General features: G+C 42.2%; 1 protein-coding gene across 3 annotated transcripts in view; it reads right to left on the reverse strand.

Moving 5' to 3' along the window:
* Nucleotides 1-8,553: 8,553 nt before the first annotated feature.
* The window catches only part of GRB10 (growth factor receptor bound protein 10), a 95,333-nt gene continuing 79,778 nt past the window's right edge, over nt 8,554-24,108 (reverse strand). For all 3 annotated transcript variants that reach the window (XM_081836312.1, XM_081836314.1, XM_081836313.1), the window contains 5 exons: nt 22,651-22,767; nt 18,437-18,503; nt 17,588-17,675; nt 16,506-16,599; nt 8,554-12,951 (listed from right to left, as the gene is read on the reverse strand). In XM_081836312.1, the coding sequence (XP_081692438.1) occupies nt 12,805-12,951; nt 16,506-16,599; nt 17,588-17,675; nt 18,437-18,503; nt 22,651-22,767 (513 nt within the window). In that variant the 3' untranslated portion in view covers nt 8,554-12,804. The remainder of the gene's footprint in view (nt 12,952-16,505; nt 16,600-17,587; nt 17,676-18,436; nt 18,504-22,650; nt 22,768-24,108) is intronic.

The raw sequence follows: 24,108 nt of genomic DNA on the forward strand, positions 1-24,108 counted from the left end.
AAATCAGAACAACTATAAAAACACTAATTAAAACAATACAGTATAATACAGCAAGGGAGATTAGATGACTTTCAAAGTCCAGGTTTCCCATTCAGGGCCGAGATCGCTCTGGAGCAGAAGCTGTTCTTGAGACGGCTCGTTCTTGTCTTCATCGTCCTGTATCTCCGTCCCGACGGCAGGAGCTCGAAGAGACAGTGACCAGGATGCGATGGATCTTTTACTAGGTCCAGTGCCTTCCTATGGCACCTTGTGGCATAAATCTGCTCTAAGGTGGAGAGTGGGCAGCCAACAACGCTCTCTGCTGCCTTCACAACTCTGCACAACCCCATCCTGTCCTGGGTAGTACAGCTTCCGTACCACACACATAAGCCATAAGTGAGCACGCTCTCAATGGCACAGTGATAGAAGGCAAGGAGCAGTTTCTGCGGAAGATGGTTTTTCCTTAGGATTCTCAAAAAGTACAGTCTCTGCTGCACCTTCTTCACAAGCCCCCTTGTGTTGACACTCCAGGACAGATCCTCTTGTAATTCAATACCCAAAAATCTGAACGTTGTTACCCTCTCCACACAGACCCCATCAATCAAAAAATCAATACAAAGCAATTAAAAATTGAGGTTTACCGCCCCCTCCAACAAATGCTTGTGTCCCGTCCCCCACAAAAATTCTGGCTACGCTCATAGACACACATCCCTCCCCAAAATTTACAGTCAAAACATGGCAGGTCTTTCCTGCTTCGACAGAAAACGTGGAGCTTGACCCGTGAACCCGGGTGAGTTTTATAATGGGATTCTCCCCCACAAAATCAAACACGTGTCACTCCTGCCTTCACAGGCTGAAGCATAAAGATTACAAATCCTGGACTCCACCCATGGCATCCAAAGCACTTTTGGCCTGCCAGCTGATTCTGAATTAGAACTCCCATTATCTCTGGCCACCAACTATGCTTGCTGGGGCTGATGGGAGTTGTAGTTCAGAAACAGCTGGCAAGGCAAAGTCATAGAACTGCACAGCTGGAAGGGACCAGGAGGGTCATCCGGTCCAACACCCTGCAATGAAGGGATCTGTTCCCCCAACATGGGGCTCAAACCCACAGCCCTGAGATCAAGAGTCTCATGGTCTGTGGACTGAGCTCTCTCAGCTGGCAGGAGTCATGTTCTAGGGCATGACAACTCCTGCATCTTCTGAGGTCCCCCATGCAAGCAACTGTCAAGAGCCACTCAGAGTCAAGGGATAAACAAATTTTGTCACACACATACATATATCCAATCCTTGCCCATTGAAACTATGGATTCAGGGTTCCATGCTGTCACTGTTGCACAAAAACATTGTACAAGGGCATCAAACCTCAATATTTTATAACGGACCCCCCCCCGCCCCAAAGCCATGAACAAATAACAGATCACATCCATCCCCATGCAGCCAGTGTTTCCCAGTGCTTGCCTCGCTGGAAGTCCCACCACCTCTCTCTTTTGAAAGTATGCAGTCTTGTTATCCACTCCATCCAGAACTAGTTTGTAGTCTTGAGACAACTATCAGAAAGGGCCCTAGAAATAACACTGCACAATATTTTTGTTGTGGGAAATCTCCCCACCACCACCACATGACCAGAAAATCCATATTTCCACTGCAGCAATTAATACAGAGATGAATTACAACATTTTGTGAAAATTGGTATCATATTTGTGTGGCAGCATGGCTCATCTTTTTCCGGTGATAAAACACTTTTCAAGAAAAGCACCTTATTTACACCATACACGTTCTCTTCCATAATTAGCATTTTCAGATATGCACAGCCAATTTAATATTTGAGCAATATATATTTAGTCATATTACAATTGTGCACTTTTTTTCATAAAAGTGCAACTGTGAAGAAATCTTGTTTATTTGAATTTAAGTTTGAATAGGTAGGTATTACGTAATATTCAGTTAGACAGTGTGATTGGCAAGGGCTGGTAAAGGGTCAAGGTCAAGGACCCCTGGATGGTTAAGTCCGGTCAAAGTCGACCCTGGGTTGTGGCGCTCCTCTCACTTCAGGCTGAGGGAGCTGGTGTTTGTCCGCAGACAGCATTCCGGGTCATATGGCTGGCATGACTAAACCACTTCTGGCACAGCAAGACACTATGATGAGTGCCAGAGCACATGGAAACACCATTTACCTTCCCGCTGGAGTGGTACCTATTTATCTACTTGCATTGGCGTGCTTTTGAACTGCTAGGTTGGCAGGAGCTGGGACAGAGCAACGGGAGCTCACTCCGTCATGTAGATTCAAACCACCAACCTTCCAGTTGGGAAGCCCAAGAGGCCAGGGCTGGACTAGAAATGTATATATGGCAAGGTTGGTTGGTTGGTTGGAGAGGACTGGAGTTGTTGGGGGCTCGGTGTTTGTGGAATCAGCCAGAAGAAAGCAGCCAAGAGGATCAAGGAAGAAGAAGGAAGACCTGAGAGGTAGGTGAATCATGGAAACAGAACTGTAGAGTTAGAAGGGTTACAAAAAGAGGCTTCCTCTGTCAACGTAGAGCATAGCCAACATGGCTGGTAGACACTGATAGCTATCTCCTCCTTAGTTACGGTGTTGGTGAGACTTAACTGGGATTGTGGGAATAAAAGAGCAATTTGGCTAAAGGGTTTTAATAGGGTAACTGCTCCCTTAAAATTGCCTTAGTATAGCATTAATAGTTGAGTATCAGCAGTAAAGCAGTGCCAGGAGAAAGCGATTCGCTCACGGGGCGCCTGCAAAATTAGATTTTTGCTCAGGGAGGCCAAAGTGTTAAATGCCAAAGAAACAAGGTAGTACCTGGACAATAAGACTGATTCTGCTGTGCGACCCTGCACAAAAAAACGGCTATAATAAAACAACTTGTGCCAATTGAGGTAGTAGGCTGGTGTGGAATGTGCCTGGGTTTTGACTTCTTTTGCTTCACTCTCAACATTATTTGATCTCTCATTTGACAAAAATGAATCTTTTTTTAAAAAAAAAAGTACTATAAGTGCAATTTTATACCTGTTTTATACCTGCTGATTTCAATAGGACTTACTCCCAGACATCCATGCATAAGGTTGCAACCTAACTTTGTTAAAGCCTCGCTCATCAGTCTCCAAAGGAAATTTTAAAATAGAGGATGCTTCTTAAATGAATTTTGCATTGTTGAAGATCATCTTGCTTGTTTTGTACTAGCTCCATTAGTTGCCTAGATGTGTTTGACAGAACACATATGTAAGTGCTGTCGGTTGCACACCGCTAGCCTTAACAAAACAGACATTAAGGCCCTTTGATCAAGATGCTGCAAAACCAATTTTGAATCATACTGGTATTGTATATTTGTGTCAGTTACAAGGTACGGATATACAAGCACTTGTAACTTGCATCACTATGATTCCTGGAATCAACCTACTATAAATGTTTGCATGGGAAGTATTTAGCGTGCATTAACATCTATTAACGATTCCAGCAAAAAAAGAAAGAAAACGGACAGGGATTAGCAACTGGAGGCCTTGGGCAAATCCTGCACCACCCTGAATATGAACAGCTGGTCCTTCAATTGTAAATCCATAAGCAAAAGGGGCATGAGCATGCCATGGTGTAATGTGCACACACATAGGTGTCAACACATAGTCCTGGTTGGTAACTTAAGGGGCAGTTTCCCCTCCAATCCACCACACCCATTACTAGTTAAAATACTTGTGTCAGAAACCATTAATACTCTGCCCACAAATTCACATTTCCTGTGAAATCTTCACCACAGCTAACCAGATGTTGTCTGTTCAGTGAATATTTCTATATAGATGGTGTTATTTAGCACATTAACTAAATAGTTTAACCACTATTAAGAAAGTGGTTGGGAATGTAAGAAAGCGAGGAGCTTTTGGGAAGCAATATATAACGAATTGAAAAAGATGTTAAAATATACTTTTGCTAAGAAACCAGAAGCTTTTCTTTTAGGGATTACAGGAAATGAAATAAGAAGGAAAGACTGTAAACTTTTCCAGTATGCAGTTACAGCAGCAAGAATTTTATTGGCCCAGAAATGGAAACAAGAGGAAGTACCGACAATACAAGAATGGAGATTGAAATTAACGGACTATGCGGAACTGGACAGATTGACTGGGAAAATAAGATATGTTCGAAACCAAAAATTCATCGAAGATTGGGGAAAGTTTGTAGATTATCTGAAAAATGTATGTGATGTGCAAACAACGCTAGTGGGGTTTCAAGAAGCACTGTAAAAGTTTGAGATGTATTGTCAAAAAGAAATAGAAAGGGGAGGGAAGATAAATGGCAATACAATGAAGGGAATCATAGAATCATAGAATCGTAGAGTTGGAAGAGACCACAAGGGCCATCGAGTCCAACCCCTTGCCAAGCAGGAAACACCATCAGAGCACTCCTGACATATGGTTGTCAAGCCTCTGCTTAAAGACCTCCAAAGAAGGAGACTCCACCACACTCCTTGGCAGCAAATTCCACTGTCGAACAGCTCTTACTGTCAGGAAGTTCTTCCTAATGTTTAGGTGGAATCTTCTTTCTTGTAGTTTGGAACCATTGCTCCGTGTCCGCTTCTCTGGAGCAGCAGAAAACAACCTTTCTCCCTCCTCTGTGACAGTGGCGTAGCGTGGGGGGTGCAGGGGGGGCCGGCCGCACCGGGCGCAACATCTGGGGGTTAGGGAAATCCACGGGTTAGGGGGCGCAAATCCATGGGTTAGGGGGCGCAAATTACTTGCCTTGCCCCAGGTGCTGATAACCCACGCTACGCCACTGCTCTGTGACATCCTTTTATATATTTGAACATGGCTATCATATCACCCCTTAACCTCCTCTTCTCCAGGCTAAACATGCCCAGCTCCCTTAGCTGTTCTTCATAAGGCATCGTTTCCAGGCCTTTGACCATTTTGGTTGCCCTCCTCTGGACACGTTCCAGTTTGTCCGTGTCCTTCTTGAACTGTGGTGCCCAGAACTGGACACAGTACTCCAGGTGAGGTCTGACCAGAGCAGAATACAGTGGCACTATTACTTCCGTTGATCTAGATGCTATACTCCTATTGATGCAGCCCAGAATTGCATTGGCTTTTTTAGCTGCCGCGTCACACTGTTGGCTCATGTCAAGTTTGTGGTCAACCAAGACTCCTAGATCCTTTTCACATGTACTGCTCTCAAGCCAGGTGTCACCCATCTTGTATTTGTGCCTCTCATTTTTTTGCCCAAGTGCAATACTTTACATTTCTCCCTGTTAAAATTCATCTTGTTTGTTTTGGCCCAGTTCTCTAATCTGTCAAGGTCGTTTTGAAGTGTGATCCTGTCCTCTGGGGTGTTAGCCACCCCTCCCAGTTTGGTGTCATCTGCAAATTTGATCAGGATGCCCTTGAGTCCATCATCCAAGTCGTTGATAAAGATGTTGAATAAGACCGGGCCCAAGACAGAACCCTGCGGCACCCCACTAGTCACTCTTCTCCGGGATGAAGAGGAACCATTGATGAGCACCCTTTGGGTTCGGTCAGTCAGCCAGTTACAAATCCACTGAGTGGTAGCATAGTAATGCGTAATTGAAGAGTAAATATGGATGATTACCAGAGAAGCGGAAGGAAGTCAAAAAAGATTAATTTGTTAAGACATAGAGAAAAATGTATATGTGTTGGAAAACTAATAAAAATATTTATAAAAAAGACCTATAAAACTATGCCTTCAATACGATCAAATGGGTCCAGTGCAGTTTGCAAATGTAAATATACAAATGTTGCAGAATACACCTGCAATAAAGCACCAGTCTGGAAGGAAAAAAATAATAATAGTTTAACCACCCATTGTTTCCATGCAGACGTGCTCAATACTTGGCAGCTTACATGAACCATCTAGGATAGTTTTATTAATTTACACTGTCTTACAGGTACATCTCCAGTGTTATATGTCACTGCATTCAGGCAGCACTTGATTCAGTTTTTCTTGACATTTCCTTACCAGGTAATTTTTTGTGTTTTATGTATCATTCAGACAGGGGCGCCGACTTATAAAAAATATTGGGGGGGCGGGGGCCCATACCGACTTATAAAAAATATTGGGGGGGCCCAAGACCTCCAAACCGCTGCTGCTGGGGGAACGAAAGGGGCGAGCCCCGGGCTGCCCTGACCTTAAGTGAACCTGTGAGGGCCCGCCCTTTGCGGCAGCCAATTGGCTGCCGCCGTGGGCGGTGAATATTAATGAGCTAGGGGGAATCCCCGCTTCTCGCAGGGCTGGCGCCAGCCCCGCGAGATTGTTGATGGGTCGAGATCGGGAGTGGCTTTGTTTTAACTCATTACTGAATGTATTTTAAAAGGTAACTATCGTCAAACAAGGAAAATAAAAAATACCAACATAATTTTGTGATTTTACAAAGCATAATATAACTAATAATTTTGTTAAATTATTGGGGGGGCGGAGCCCCCCCCAAACGAATTTTTGAGGGGGCTCGGGCCCCCTCAGGCCCCATGGAGTCGGCGCCTATGCATTCAGATGATGTAAAGCTCACTTCTAAAAATCTAGTGGAACTTCTGTGGTGCTTCTGGGGGGGGGGCGGGGGATCTGCTTACAACCCCATTAACTCAGAAAATCACAGGAGTTGTTTCTTTCTTGAGAATCCCACCCCTTAAGCTTTCGAGTTTACTAACCTGCTGATAGCTACTCTTTTTTCTCTAATAAGAGTTTTCCTTGTGTCTCCTTGAGGTACTTTCTTCTTGAGACGTTACAGCTGTGGAGAACTTAATCCTGTTGTGCCCCAATTTTGACACACATTCCTAAAATGCTATTCTGTTGTTTGGCAAGTGGGGAGAGTGAGGAGCAACTGTGTCCTGGAGAAGCCACTGAGTGTTAGCAGTAGGATCTTTTGCCTAGATGTTATATTAACTGGATGTGTATTATGTGATCCTTTCCCCCTGGGACTACAAGTGTTTTTACTGTCCAAGGGCAAACAGAAACAGAGGTGCAACAGCAAGGCCACAGATTGCTAAACCTGTTTAAATGTTTAATCATCTCTCACAAAATCAGTTGTGAAATGTTCTGCTGTGCCACCCTGCACCATCCTTCTGATTTTGAGTTGTTCCCTCAGCTTTCAGAATACAGTGGTGCCTCGCAAGACGAAAATAATCCGTTCCGCGAGTCTCTTCGTCTAGCGGTTTTTTCGTCTTGCAAAGCATCCCTATTAGCAGCTTAGCGGCTATTAGCGGTTTAGCGGCTATTAGCGGCTTAGAAAAAGGGGGGGAGGGAAAAAACTCGCAAAACTCACAAGACGTTTTCGTCTTGCGAAGCAAGCCCATAGGGAAATTCGTCTTGCGAAGCGCCTCGAAAAACGGAAAACCCTTTCGTCTAGCGGGTTTTTCGTCTTGCGAGGCATTCGTCTTGTGGGGCACCACTGTACGAGTTAACATCACCCAGCCTAAGTGGCATAGCTTCTGCTCACAGGTCGGAAATGAAATATCTTTTTCATATACCTTTTGCTAGCCTGTAATCAGAAAGTTCAGATCAGGACTTGCGCTTTGAAATGAATTAAGTTTATCTTTTTCACATAATGGTTTCCAAGGTAGTTCAGTCACACCCCCAATTAGGGAAGCTAATGTTGGATGAATGCAATTTCCTCAACCTCACATGTCATCCCAAAGACCACCGGTCAAATTAGCTATTGAGAAGTCATGTGCACTTGTTGTAGTGCAACGTTGCATTTCAAAACAGACTGGGCACTGAAGAAACACTGGGAAGTCCATGAAGCTCATCTCCTTCCAGTAAATAGGGCATGTCATAATATGGAATTCTTTAGCCTTGGGAAACCAATCCGTCAATGAAACTAAGCGCTCCAATGTATATCCCTCACATACTGAGTGGGAGAATGGGGCTGTGTCCATCAGCTCTCCCTGTGGATGCAGCTAACAGACATATACCCTGCCAGCCATGTGCTGCTGCTTATTTGAAGGGGTCCTATGATGATGATGAAGAAGAAGAGTTTGGATTTGATATCCCGCTTTATCACTACCCTAAGGAGTCTCAAAGCGGCTAACATTCTCCTTTCTCTTCCTCCCCCACAACAAACACTCTGTGAGGTGAGTGGGGCTGAGAGACTTCAGAGAAGTGTGACTGGCCCAAGGTCACCCAGCAGCTGCATGTGGAGGAGCGGGGAATCGAACCCGGTTCACCAGATTACAAGTCCACCGCTCTTAACCACCACACCACACTGGCTCTCAATGGCTATGAATGTATGTATGAATGTATCTCCTTCAAGAGAGATCCAGGGCAAATGAAGATTGCATCTTGCGTGGAAGACATTATGTGCTTATGTTGTTGGCGCACGTATACAGAAACCCTTAATATGAGACACATTGCCAATGTGCAGAGCAGGACCACCCAACACAACCCCCTTGGGATCTTCTCAATGCATGGAAGGATCTGAGAGCACCTCACTGGTGGTAGCAGCACCAATGGTCATTGGCCCACATAAATACTGTAGGTAATTTACTGTAGCTGATGAGTAGTTTTGATTAGTCTGGCAAATGTACCCTCTACCAACATCAGAAGCAAATCATTACTAATAATATAAATTGAATACAATTGTATGAATGTTTATTTCTAGTTACAAGAAACAGAATCAGTCCCTCAATTGTACAAAAATACCTGAAAGATTACAATTAGCTTCACAACCCCTCCCCCACAAAGCTATTTACAGTTATGAAGCAATGCATATTGAATAAGAGGTTTTGTCTCTTAAATTAATACCTTTTGCATTCCCTGAAAACTTAACTTTTATTCCATATTACAGTCACTAAAAAGTCTTGCATTGTGACAATATAATTTACAATAAGCAAGTCTTGCCACTGGAAAGGTGCATTGATTGGTCAAAACGGTCAGGTACTTAGTGCAGAAAAGAGAAGACAAAACATCTAAAAACTGAGGCACGTGTTTCTTCAAGATTAATTCAACAAATAAAAAAGCTGTTCATTTTCAAACACCTACTGTTCTATAACTTACCTACTGGTTTTTTAATTTTTATTTTTTTTACCAGATGGTTTGACATTTTCCTTCTCAACATATTCCAAGATTGCTACATGAAGTATTTTATTTTAGAAAATAAAGATCACAGGCAAACAAAAACAAATGATAAAAATTCAACAGGCTCCAGAAACAACCCTGAGCGTCCCTCTTTACATTCATGTCATTTAAATACAAAAGAAGTCAAATGTCCTTCAGTCCTTGGTTTTGAAGCAGCCAACCAGCTGTATCTGCTGCAAATGTTTAAGGTGGGATTTTAACAATTTCATTTCCAGCAAAACCAAAAAAAAAAGGGAGGAGCAATAATGGTGTGCTCTAGTAAAGTAGCTACCAGTCTGATGTGGCTCATTTCTTTAAAATAGCTCATTTTAAAGTTGGGTGTACAAAATAGTCCGCTATCTACATAGAAAATTATGATAGTCAAAGAATGCAAGTTTTATAAACATGAAACAATGCAAAACGATTTTTTAAAATTTGCTGAAAACTAAGTTAAGACACAAATTTATCTCAAAAGTCTAAATGGTCTTATCGAAACTAGAGAATGAGCATGTTAAATCATTTTTAATATATATAGGAGGGGTGAAACAGAAAATGCAGAGTGAAATCAAAGATAAAATTTAGCTTAATATGATGTCTAAAGAACATTGACAAAAAAATAATATGCACATATAAAACCAGCAAGTTTCTAATAAAAACTAAGTCAAGTTTCTTCATTTTATATGTAGACATTTCATGGGGGCAAAGCTACTAGAATGTGTTCTGTAAACTAAGATACAGTGTTTCTATACCATTGATAATTCAGCTGGTATATGTGACTCAGGCTGGTTATTTTTTCTTAAGCTACTCTCACCACTATAAGAATACCTTGTGAATAAAGAACTGCTTTTCCAACTTCAGCCAGCGGGATGGGCTATTTATTAGTTACATGAGATAATCAGTAGAGATAAAATTTATTTTGCAACAGTAATTCTGAACATTCCTAGGGTGAATACACTTCTTGCTTTATAAACCGTGCAAAGTACACAAAGCACATCATGTGTGTATTAACCATGATATTCAAAGTCTGACAGTCATAAACCGTATGGCAATCCAATGGGAAATCAAACCAGCACTGACCTTCCTCTAATGCTAGCTATCGCCAGAAGGAAAAGCACTGCAATGTAAACATGGAACAAATGAAACATTTAACAAGAGATTGTCCTGGTTCAGATATTATAAAGCCCTCCAAAATGTGTCTCTCCATGAAGGCAGCTGGTAGCATCTGACCCAACCTAACTATGCCCCCTGCATTTTACTTACCATATGTGCCCAAATTTCCATTTATCAATTTGGATTAAAGCTGGGTCAGGTATTATTTGCTCCATACAGCCAATGCCCACCTGGAAGGCTTTAGAGAGCCTAAAACAGGCCTTGAAAATATCTGCTTTGCATATAATGATAAGCCACAGTTTGTTCAACAAATCACAAGTTAACGACGAATTGCTCAACAAAGGATCAAATAATATATGGCTTGTTTCTCAAGAGTTTGTTTTGTTTTCCAGCTACAGCTTGCTGGACTTCTGGACTTCTGCAGCTTGCTGAACACTTTGGTTGGAGTGGCCAAACAAATCATGGTTAAGGAAGGCTGCTTGGTTCACTTGCAGTGCCAAACTATAACTAAAACAAGTCAAGATTCATAAGCCTGCAACAAACAATGGCTTCACATAATGATTTGTTGGCAGTAAAGAAATGAGAAGTTAAAACCACTGGGCAGGCTCATATGTAATGCTACACCATGGTCTTAATAAGCCATAGTTTAATAAACCATGGCTTACCATTGTGTGTGAACTGGGCCTTATTTAAATGATGAACCAGGAATGAAGCAAGACCAAACTAGTTTGCCACAAACTAGTTTGACCAACTAATATAAATACTTTAGTGCATATACCCCCAAGTATTAGGTTACTGAATTGTCAATGGTAAATTCAGCAGTGGCATAAAGGGTTGAATATCTAATTTCTATTAGCAATAAACAAGCCATTAAACCAGCACTACTGCATATTATCACCCAATCATTCTGGTGGCACTTGCATAACTTTTCTTTGTGCAGGTCTGAAATGGATGGAGAGCAGTCAGTGGATTTTGCCCTCAGTTTTGTACAGAAGTTTTGGCAATCCTGCACAATACAAGCAAGACACAGTTCAACTGAAGAAGAAATTATTCAAATTTACCTGACTGGGCATCACTGTTGCCTTACCAACACTTAGGACAGGCATAGGCAAACTCGGCCCTCCAGATGTTTTGGGACCATCATCCCTAGCTAACAGGACTAGTGGTCAGGGATGATGGGAGTTGTAGTCCCAAAACATCTGGAGGGCCGAGTTTGCCTATGCCTGACTTAGGAAAACAACTCTATGGGGTTGTCACACTCATGAGTAGATCCATTGAAATAAATGGACATTAGTAACGGAGGTCCTTAATATTTTCTATGGACCTACTCTGAGTAGAACTTAGTTGGAAACAACCCTATGTCTGTGCCAGTGCAGTCATATCCAACAATCTAACCATAATTAGGAGACCAGGATACTCCATAGCCATTTCCCTCTTTCTTTCAGTTTCGGAGCTAATTATAGTTAGGCTTACATCTTTACTGGCATTTTCAAGTAACTCTAGACCCAAGCCATTTGCAAACAAGGTTAAAGACTTATTTGCAGTCTGTGTTTTGGTTACTGAAAATGCGGGTTCAGAGGCTGGAGGGAAGGATAATGCAAACACACGGGGCCCTCTTGAACTCTCAACCATGGTTAGGAGATTGGACAGTGATACACCTGCACGAAAGGCCCTGTGGCATGGTCAGAAAGCAATGAAACACTGAACTTGTGTCCTACTAGGTAGACTAAACAAGTGAAGCCCCACCTCCCAAAGCTGGTTCCAAATACATATTGTCACTCTAGCCTTTGTCAGTGGATTTTCCCAAAGGGTCATGCAGACCAGAGGGCTCTAGTAGGCTGAGAATGTGGGGGAAGACAAAACACATTCAGATTAAAATGGGTTAAAACACATTTATGCATAGAATCAGAATCCTTTGCATGACTAGCTATTATTAGTGTCCTGCACACAAGCTACAGCCATTATATTTTTTTAAAAAACCCAATCATTCTAAAGAGTACATATGTTGGTATGTGTATATTGCCATAGTTGTATCCACACTGTTTCTTCAAGAGCATCGGTACATAACATAGCTGCTGATTTTCAGAGCCATCAAGTCATATTTTTGTCTTCTAGATCCTTGTTAGGCTCAAGCAACTCATGAAATACAGGATTTAGATTAATACCCAAATCCTGCATAAGTGTAAAAGCTTCATCAGCTCCTAATATAGGCCATATGCAATATCCAAAAAGTAGGAGTGCAAAAAACAAAAAATAGTAGAGTGTGATCAATACAAAAAGTAAACACACTAAGTCTTAAATTCTCAAGATTATTCCAGGGCAAGAGTTCTTTTCAATAATTTTGCTTCACAAACTTGATTCTGTTAAATGGACCAGCCAAGGGACAGTTTCCAGTTTTGTTTAATGATTTTACACACCCTTTCCTGATTTTAGGGGTTGCTAGGACACTCAGCACCAAGCATGTTTAGGTGTTATACAAACCAGCAAAATCTCAGTCTGTTGCTCAATTCATCCTTTTCCAAATCCCCAAGGTGCATAATTCTTGTGAACAACTATTCTGCTAATTCCCCAGTGTCAACCTTCCTTTTATAATATTTCTCTAGCAACTTCCATCACTGAGCAAAGTCGGTCTTCAACATGGATCAAAATAGAGGTCATAAGGCCACACGTATGCAGTGGTGTTTGAGTTTACACGGCAAAACTCCCTTGTTTAGTTGGTAGAACTCAACAAGCTGTATTAGGTCAGTGAATTTGGTGCTCCCATCATCCAGACTGAAAAATATCTGTCCGTCATCTTCACACTTGAAAAATTAATAAAAAAAGTTAAAATACTAAAACCATGTCAAGTTAAGCAGCAATATAACCAAATTAGGGTGCTAACTAATGGATGGATGCACATCAACAAAGGGTGTCAACTGACAGAACTCATCTATCAATTGAGCTAATACTTCAGACTTGTTTAAAGTTGGTTTTACCTCATCCACAATTCTGATATTCAAAATAGAAATTTCGCCATTTCAAATTTTGGGCACAGCAAAGCTCCATCTTTTGACTTAACCCTTAGCCCATAGTCCCAACAATAATAAATATAATAACATTTTATTTATATCCCGCCCTCCCCAGCCAATTCCAGGCTCAGAGCGGCTAACAACAGTAAAATAATACAGCATTCTAAAATCAATTCATTATAAAATCAGTTCAAATCAAACTGATGGCAACCATTGGGCTAGAGTTCTGTGAGGATTACCAAAGGAGGGGGTCAGGCTGTGCCTTGGCCAAAGGCCTGGTGGAACAGCTCTGTCTTGCAGGCCTTGCGGAAAGATGTCAAGTCCCACAGGGCCCTAGTCTCTTGTGACAGAGTGTTCCACCAGATCGGAGCCACAGCCGAAAAAGCCCTGGCTCTGGCTGAGGCCAGCCTAACCTCTCTGTGGCCCGGGACCTCCAAGATGTTTTTGTTTGAAAACCGTAAGGTCCTCCGTGGGACATACCAGGAGAGGCGGTCCTGTAGGTACGAGGGTCCTAGGCAGTTTAGGGCTTTAAAGGTTAAAACCAGCACCTTAAAATTGATCCTGTGCTCCACCTGGAGCCAGTGCAGCTGGTGTAGCACTGGGTGAATGTGCTCCCACAGCGAGGACCCCGTAAGGAGTCTCGCCGCGGCATTCTGCACCCACTGGAGTTTCTGGGTCAGTCTCAAGGGCAGCCCCACATAGAGCGGATTACAATAATCCAGTCTGGAGGTGACCGTCGCATGGATCACAGTGGCAAGGTCAGGGCGCAAGGATTGCGGGACATTTGTCCGCAATCCTTTTACCATTTTATCCTTCCCTTCGGTTCTTATATTGTCCCCACCCCACTCCCCACCCCAAGGCAGCAAATTAGTATTACTGGTATAGAACAGGACATTGGTTGCTCAGGAAGGCCGGAAATGAAACTAAATGTTTTCAACAAAGCCTGGTTCTCTTTCCTCACTTTTGTCCCTCAAAAAGGTTTAAATAGAATGCATCTTGAAAATAATTAGGGAAGGAGAACTAGGGAGGAGGCGTCTGGGCAGGCCAAACTATAGGGTGCAAGGTGATGCTGACTTTGTGAAGACGATATGGACAACATCAGGCTAGGCACAAGGATGGAACAAAGTTTTGGGTTATGTTAGCCACTGAGAAACAGGATGTTATCTTGGATGCCTCTGCACACCAAACCAAAATGAATCTTCCAATTGACGTTAGAGGTATCCAACAGTTAAAAAGTTACATTACATTCTAATTAGGGCACGTGGCTGAGCCAGGAAGTGGGGAGCACATTGAATTAACAGGTCTCCCTTGTTCGGCAGGAACCAGGGTAAGTGAGTCTCTAGGTTGAGGGTCTCAGAGAACCAAGGCTGGAAAGGGGCCTGCTCCACCTGTATCTCTTGTATAAGGGCAGCAGGAGAAGTCAAGAGGTCCTTTTGGCATTCCATGTATCTGCACCTCTGCCCAGGCTATCTGAAATCTAAACATGTACCTTGGGAAGGGGTGGTTCGTGGAGAAGGCAAAGAGGTCTATCAGTGGGTGTCCAAGCGCTCCTGTATTGCTGCAAACACCTCCCTCTTGAGGATTATTCCTCCTACGCCCAGGTAACTGCAGCTGAGATAGTCTACAGTTGCATCCCTCTGCATTGGGACAATTGCTTCCTTCAATGCTGACTTGAATGCTGTCACATGGGAGAAGTGCTTGCAGTGGTTTGGCCCACAATATGCCTTCCTAACTCTTGCCCATAGCTTTAGGAGGAGGTCCAGGGTGTGGTGAACACATATTTGCAGGAGGAGTGTGTGCCTGTTTTCCTGAAACACATGGGCACTCTTTAAAGAAAGCCCTCCCTGAATGCAGTGGTGCTTGACAATTATCACCTGGTCACAAATACTGTCCTTTGGCAGTAATGTGCTTGAGAGGGTGGTGGTATAGCTACAGACACTATTGGAAGAAAATGATTCTCTTGACCCATTTCAGACTGGGTTCATGTCTGCTTGGGGGACAGAACTGACCTTGGCTGCCCTGACCTTTGGGAGAGGGATGGAGAAGTGCAACCTTGTTGATGTTGCTTAAACTCTCAGTGGCTTTTGATACTGTTGACCACAGTGTCCTCCTAGACCAGTGATGGCCAAACTTGGCCCTCCAGCTGGTTTGGGACTACAACTCCCATCATCCCTAGCTAACAGGACCAGTGGTCAGGGATGATGGGAATTGTAGTCCCAAAACAGCTGGAGGGCCAAGTTTGGCCATCACTGTCCTAGACCATCTTCTGTGAGTTGGGAATGATCATTACGGCATGATCCGTGCTCATGGAGGCTGATGCAAAAAGCCAGCAGCTACAAGTTTGACATGGTTAGGGAGTGTTGCTCTCGGTCCTGGGCAAGGGCATTAACCTGTTGTGAGATACCTCTGACAACCAACAGCCCTTACAAACACAACGGACACAAAAAATGGGCAAACTTTTCCATTTTCTGTAACAATGATATTAATTGTGCTACTAGGGAAAAAAACGATTTTGAAATTTGAATTGTGGATTTCCACTTGTTAATTTTTGGCTAATAAAAAAAGAGAGCCAAAATTAAAAATTATGCTTTGTTCACAATTTTGTCCCATAAAGATATAAACAACTTCTTCACAAAAACAAGTTAAGACTAATATATCTGAAATATCACAAACATTGTAGCCCAAAATAAATTACCGTAAATTAATTTTAAAGATTGGCTGTCACTGGAGATAATCTGGCATTTCAGGATGTTATTCTCTGAGAAATAAAGGCATTTGTATTGTCCATGTTGGAAATACTATGGCTAGAGGTCTTTCACTGAGTATTACACATGGGAGATGAGTGTGCATATACAGATAAGGGTTTCTAAATTCAGCCCTGTTTTCTGAAATAATAATGATGACGACATCTTGATTGATCTGGTCCATTGTATGAAGAGGAGACAGTGTGCCTTTTCCCCCAGTGCGCAGCTCTGTCGTTTATGCTGTAACAGAACACCTGAATAGACTTATGCAGAAGTCAGTCAAAGTTGCAGTGTCAGTTTCTGGAGATCTTCCTGTGGCTTTTAGGCTTTTGAACATTGGATTATACATGCACATACATTCAAATGCTCCATTGCTGCATTGGGGGGGGGGGATAAGCAACTGCCCTCCTTTGCTGATGGACCAGATCAGGAAAGAGGTCTTGCCCAACTTAACGTATTCTGAGAAAAGTACAGAGAGGAAATGAGAAAAAAATCTAGTTTCTGAATGCTATCATTGGTTGAACTGAAAAGCCTTTCAGAAATCTTCATCAATAAAACCCATGATGAATTCTGCACCATATTTTTTAAAAGTGCCGTACTTACCGGCAAAATCTGGAAATGCTTAATTTTTTGATGGTGACACAGTGTAAGTACAAACGCCTTTGGGTTACTCTGACTGTCCCGGAGAAGAAATAACCTGGGAAGCAATATTATACTTTATTATTAAATTGACTACTACTTGGAAATAAATGAACATCTCTGTTTCATTATTTTACCAGCTGACAGGAGCGATCCAGCAGTAAATCACACCAAGCAAGTTGGAGTTAACTCTTTGTTAGCAAAAACAGGATCTGCATAGGTGTGTCAAGCCTAATAAGCACAGCAACTTTTCTCTGGCAGGTCCTGCAGCCATGAAACAGTTGTTAAGACTGAAGGTCCTCCTCACAGCTGCCTAAGTCCCCTCTTCTCCAGTGTTTTTCACAAGCTGTCTGAGACTGTGCCTGCATGCCGCCACCCTCTCCTCTGCCCTTTTCATCCCTCTTCTGGTTCTGGGAGACCGGAGGGGGGGGGGCTTGTCACATGCTTCTTATCTCTGCCACAGACTCTCCCAGCTCCCCAGGTTCTGCTTCTCTTCTTCCCTTGGGGTTCCCCATCTGGTTCCTCCCGCTATTCCTCTGTGTCCAACCAGTCTGCGACACCAGCACACACTAGAGTCTAACTCTTAACTAATTCGAAATTTGGCTGATGACAAACCTTGCAACCTTGGAAATGCTCGTGAACAGTCAGATAATCAATCAATATAAGTCTTTTTAATTACCCACCATCAGGGTTGCAGGCCAGAGCGAGGAGAATTTATGCAGAACATTTGAGCATTCATAGGGAAGTGTAACGTAAGACCCAAATTAAAACCCTGGCATTGCCAGGCAGCATGAGAAGATCTGCTCAGACCCTGGAAAGGTGATGCCAGTAGACAACATTTTGAGCTACATCCTGTGATCCTACAAACCTTCAGTAAAATAATATGCCACCCCATTTCCTCCCCCCCCATCCCTCGCCAAGGATTGTATGCCATGGTCTTTTCAGACTAGGTAAACTAGGTACTTTTACATGAAAATTTGGATCATGGTTGTATCTGGGACTCTCAGCACAGCGGCAAATATCACGTGCAGTGAGGAAAAACATACCCATCCACCAGACCCTGCTGTTTAATAATCCTGTGCGATTCTTCTCTAGAGATTCTGCCGTGAAACCAGTTTTGTGTCCTATGAATAACTGAAGAAGAAATAACTGGTCATTGCTAGTATTCAGCACTGTAGCCCAATTCGTCTATAATTATTTAATATATCAATATATTAATATTTATACGCCGCCCATCTGGCTGGGTTTCCCACAAAAAATGAATCAAACATAAAAGCCATTGCACAAAATTTTTAACACGAATGGGCTCAAACTAAACATCAACGTTCCCTTTTAAAAGGGCAAAGAATAAACTCTAGCTTTCTGGCTCAAGAAGAGCAAATATGGCTTAATATAATTTAAGTTAAATTTTAATCAACATGGGCACAATCCAACCACAGATGAGCACTGAAGTTTGACGGAATTCAGTGGAATCAGGGAAAATTAATTACAGTGGTGCCTTGCAAGACGAAATTAATCCGTTCCGTGAGGCTCTTCGTATAGCGGTTTTTTCGTCTTGCGAAGCAAGCCCATTGATAGCTTAGCGGATTAGCGCTATTAGCGGTTTAGCGGCTTATCAGCGGATCAGCTGATAAGCGACTTAGGGCTTAGGAAAAGGGGGGGGAGGGGAAAAACCCTGCAGGAACTCGCAATACATTTTCGTCTTGCAAAGCAAGTCCATAGGGAAATTCGTTTTGCGAAGCGCCTCCAAAACGGAAAACCCTTTCGTCTAGCGGGTTTTCCGTCTTGCGAGGCGTTCGTCTTGCGGGGCACCACTGTACAGTCTCAGCTTTCCCACGAAAATTATACGAGATCATCTACATCTCCAAATACTTGTCAGTTTCAATTTTTCTTACCTGTGTTCAGCATGGAAGGATGAAGAGGACTTTGGCTACCCAGGATATTCATTCTTGTGCTGCGTTTCTGTAGAACAAAGAAGCAATCACAAAACCTCGAATTATTAATATTACTATATGCCAAAACAACATATCAAAACGTTTAACCCAGTTTCAGTTTCTTCATGCCATGACAGGAAATGTATTGCAATGCAGTGAGAATATGTGAAGTTTCTGTACCTTAAAAATAAAATAAAAAAATTAAAAGTTGAATTTTTGATTTGGCTTCTAAATCAGCCAAGAAGCTCATTGGGGGAAAAGTGGCAAATTTCTCCAATCCAATTTAATTGTTATACAACTATTATAAAATGTTCTTTGGATGAAAAGTGTGTGTGTGTGTGTATGTGTGTGTCAGGTTTTTTGTCCACATGGAGCAATAATCAAATTAAGTCTCTTTTAAGCATACAAGGAGGCTGCTTGGTACTCCATTGATAAGCCAACAACAAGCCATTAGCCATCTGCCAATCAAGGCCATCAAATATCTTCTTCAGTCCTGGGTTCAAACCTCTGCTAAACCACAAAGCTTCCTGGATGATTTTAGACCACTTATTTGAGGATTTGAGGTTGTGGGAGAAGAAGCATCATTTATACAATTCTGAGATCTTTGGAGGATTTTTTTTTTTTAAAGTTTGAATTATTTTTGTGGAATGCAAATCACTTTACACACACACACACACACGCACGCACAGAGAGAGAGAGAGAGAGAGAGATCTGAGATTTCTATTGGAGGCAGGGTGCAAGATTCATGAAGATCTTACAGCATATTAGAGGTAAAAACAAAAAAACTCAGTTCATTTAGGAGTAATTGTTATAACAATTTTATCCAACACAGCACAGACTATCACCTTATTGTCTGCAGGCCCATTTAACCTTATATTGTATATGCAATTTAAATCACATTTAAATTATATATAATGGCAGGAACAGTAATAGCAACTAACAACAACAATTTGGACTACTGTAATTCGCTCTACATGGGGCTGCCCTTGAAAACGACTCAAAGGCTGCTTCTGGACTAAAACGCAGTTGCCTAATTTTTTTAATTTGACTGTAATCATGAGCCATATTGTGTTGATTCTCAAAGATCTGCACTGACTGTCGATATGTTTCTGGTCTGAGTTCAAGGTTCTACAGATGACTTATAAAGCCCTGAACAAGATAATTGGAAATTGCAGAGTATGGAAAAAATGAAAGACAAAGTGCGAGATTGGCTACATTACGCTCAGATTAAAGAAGTTTTTAAACTTGATAAAAAGTTAGGATTCCAGGTGGAAAAATCGAAGTTGGAAACAGAATTGTTAGAGCCTAAGACTAAGGTACTTTCAAGAATGTATAACTTGCTGTTAAAATGGAACACACAAGATGAAACGGTCAAATCGGCTATGATAAAGTGGGCACAGGACATTGGGTATAATATTATGTTTGAAGACTGGGAAAGGTTGTGGACCGCTGGGCTGAATTTCACTGCATGTAATGCTTTGAAAGAAAATGTTATGAAAATGATATATAGATGGTACATGACCCCAGTCAAACTTGCAAAAATATACCATTTGTCTGATAATAAGTGTTGGAAATGTAAAGAAAACGAAGGAACTTTCTTTCACCTCTGGTGGACTTGCCCTAGAGTGAAGGCTTTCTGGGAAATGATATATAATGAGCTGAAAAAGGTATTTAAGTATACCTTCCCTAAGAAACCAGAGGCCTTCCTCCTGGGTATTGTCGACCAGAGGGTGTTAAAGAAGGACCGAACATTTTTTATGTATGCAACAACAGCAGCAAGGATACTCGTTGCTAAGCATTGGAAAACCCAAGATTTACCCACACTGGAAGAATGGCAGATGCAACTGATAGACTACATGGAGTTGGCAGAGATGACAGGCAGAATCTGAGACCTGGGAGAGGAGACGGTAGAAGAAGATTGGAAGAAATTCAAGACCTATCTACAGAAATATTGTAAACTGTATGAATGTTAAGAAGGATGCTAGATCATAAATAATTTGGCACCATGAAGCTAGATGAAGTGAAATGTGAAGATAAGTTAAATTTAAGAAAAGATAAATTTTGGATAATTATTAGGCTAAATTTAAATCTTTTAGATCTGAATAAATGATATCTAAAATTAGAGATATAACATTGGAAAAATAAACAATAAGAATGGAAATAAGGGGATAAATTGCTGGTTGGATATTTATAAACTAGGAACGCAGGAGTGGGAGATGTGAGGGAGTCCAAAGAAGTTAAGAAAATATGTTATGATATGTGTTATTCTGTTTTTTTATTTGTATGGTAATTTAAAAAAAAAACCTTTAATAAATATATATATATATATATATATATATATATATATATATATATATATAAAGCCCTGAACAAATTGGGAGCCCAAATGGCACAGCGTCTCTCCAGATATAGTCCTGCCCAGGAATTAAGATCATAAAAGGAGGCTGTCTTCATTGTCCAACCTGTGGGAATTGTATTCCTTACAGTCATTGGCATTCCCATGGTGCCACCCCAGTTTTAGAATGCCATGCCCCCTGGTACTATGGTTCTGCTTCCAAATTATTGTCACCCACCCAGAGATCTGAGATAATGAGAGAGAGAAATATTTCAAACAGAGAGGACAGCACCTCAGCTCTCCTGAGGAAGACATATATGACCCCTTCATGTGATGGGCGTGTCCAAGACGTACGTCTCACGTTTGTGCGTAACTTTGCTGCCCTTCTGAAACAGCACTTGGCACACACCCATGCTCATTTTACTGTGAATACTGCAGAATGGAAAACATAGAATCATAGAATCATAGAGTTGGAAGAGACCACAAGGGCCATCAAGTCCAACCCCCTGCCAAGCAGGAAACACCATCAGAGCACTCCTGACATATGGTTGTCAAGCCTCTGCTTAAAGACCTCCAAAGAAGGAGACTCCACCACACTCCTTGGCAGCAAATTCCACTGTCCAACAGCTCTTACTGTCAGGAAGTTCTTCCTAATGTTTAGGTGGAATCTTCTTTCTTGTAGTTTGGATCCATTGCTCTGTGTCAGCTTCTCTGGAGCAGCAGAAAACAACCTTTCTCCCTCCTCTATGTGACATCCTTTTATATATTTGAACATGGCTATCATATCACCCCTTAACCTCCTCTTCTCCAGGCTAAACATGCCCAGCTCCCTTAGCCGTTCCTCATAAGGCATCGTTTCCAGGCCTTTGACCATTTTGGTTGCCCTCCTCTGGACACATTCCAGTTTGTCCGTGTCCTTCTTGAACTGTGGTGCCCAGAACTGGACACAGTACTCCAGGTGAGGTCTGACCAGAGCAGAATACAGTGGCACTATTACTTCCCTTGATCTAGATGCTATACGCCTATTGAACATGACAGGAAGCTATTGCAAAGTCTACCAAAATGTTGAGTTTCTGCAACGTAGTACTGCCCCCACCCCCCTTTCTGGTAATGTCACAAGGAATTCAAACCGTGTGGATTCTGGCTGGGAAATATAGCTGCCACCTCACCAGCAACTTGGAGAACCAGGAGCTCTGACATGGAAATTCGCGGTGCTTCCAGTCTCCACTCACATGATCAAATTCCTTCCGCCACCAGCCACACCACAGCGGCTCCCATGCCACTTCTGACAATGTTAAGCCAGTGTCAGGGAACTGACATCGGAGCGAGAGGTGGAGGCAAGGCTCCCGAGCGATGCAGGAGAGGGGACCAGCAGAGGGGAAGGAATTCAGCGCAACACCAGTAGAGAAGGGAGGGAGATGGAGGATTCGGAGAGGAGTCTCCAAGACTCTTCACCCGAGACTAGTGGAGAGAGCATGGGCACGCCTCTGCCCACTCCTTCCTTGCGCAGAAGAGTCCCGCGCAGGGAGAGTAGGCAGAGACTTGGCATCAAACAACTTCTATGCTGGAAGAGGTTCAAGAAACGTCCACTGACGGATTCTGCAAGCGACTGAACGGCCACGGAGTGAAGGGCTGTCAGCCGAGGCATGGTTAGCCAGGCAATCTAGCCGAAAGTAACGGCAACTTACGCACAAGTAACCCCTTATAACCATTACAGCCAGTTGCTCTTTTCTCAGACCCTTGTTCATAAATATATTTCCAGTCGGTGTTGGTGACCACTACACTGGCATGGCCACGGGGGGTTATCAGCCAGAAAGCGCGAAGACGGAAGCTCCCTTACCCTCCAAGCATAGCCTTCTTCCAGGGCGGCACTCTGTGCTTCTGCTGGGTTTTCAATAACTCTTCCTATTTGTCCGGAAAAATCCATTGCTACTAAGGAATTTTCAGACACACTTCTCTGAAAGGAAAATTGGTTTAATGGCATTATCTTGAAATAGTAACTACTAGTTGCTTTTATTATTTTTGCATGCTCCTCCAACCCTTCTCCAGATTATCAGTTTTTAAAGATTTTTTTTAAAAAAATTTAGCTTGCCATAGGCAGATGTTGCTCTGCTGGGCCAGGAGAATAAGAAACGTAAACATGGTTTTGGTGATGGGTTTTCACTGCGCAAAGCTTTCGTTGGCATAAGTGTGGATAAGCTTTCATGTGAGGAGTCTTTTGAATCTGGCTTCACATTTAACATTTATAGGCTGGGATCCACAAAACAGTACAGCTAGATTCATTTCTTTTCATTCAATTTTTATTGGTTTTCTATAATCAAATATATACAAAGCTAGTTCAACACAATCAGTTCTGTGTGCACAGAGAGGCTCTGAGGGCACTTCTTTGCCATTCAGTCTAATTTTATTTTATATACAGACACAGTAGCCCAGGAATAGCCCAGGTGTTAACCAGTCTCTGCAAGTGTATGGATTTAGTACAGTTCAAGGTTACTTTCTATTTCCTTTCTTGAAATTATTTTTAAAAAATCATTCTGACTTAAGACCGTGGAACCCTTTGTAATGATAAGACCATACATCATTCTCTCCTTGGCATGTTTTATTATTTACTCAGAAAATTGCATTGCTGTATCCCATATTTCTTTATTGGCAAATGTGACAACTTATTTTATTTCCTTCCTTTCTCTAAGCTATTCCCCCACCCCCCTAAGCTATTCCCCTTAAGCTATTCTTTTTTCTGTAACCTGATTGTCATTATTAAAATTCCATTTTAAAAATTGGGGCGGGTGAGGGGGGGGAGAGATTGGCAGAATAGAGATATCTATTCTGTTCCTTCCATGACTTTTGAACTCTTTTTACTCTGTTTCTCATGGTTATCCTTTCACACCTAATTTCTAAATTTCTTGGCCTATCTGGACAAGAAAATCTTCAAGGCTGAGGCCTGGCCTATAAGAATCTAGCCTAGCAAGAGCAAGTTTCCATACTTCCAGGGCTAAGAATGACCAGAAACTGTTGCCTAGCAACAGCAGAGTCCGTTGTCTAATATTCCCCAGAAATTATAAAAATTTGCCTGAAAGTGGCCTCCCAATTTCTCTCACAGACCCATATAAGTTCAGCACAAACAGTTGGGCCTGGTGAGCATTTAAGGTCCCCGACTGCGGGTTGCCATCTGATTGGATTTTGTTCTGATCCTGATCTGATTTTAGGATAATAATAATAATAATAATAATTTTTATTTATATCCAACCCTCCCCAGCCGAAGCCGGGCTCAGAGCGGCTAACAACAGTAAAATGATAA

The sequence above is a fragment of the Podarcis erhardii genome, assembly GCF_964252035.2.
Source record: "Podarcis erhardii genome assembly, chromosome: 13".
Lineage (NCBI taxonomy): Eukaryota > Metazoa > Chordata > Lepidosauria > Squamata > Lacertidae > Podarcis > Podarcis erhardii.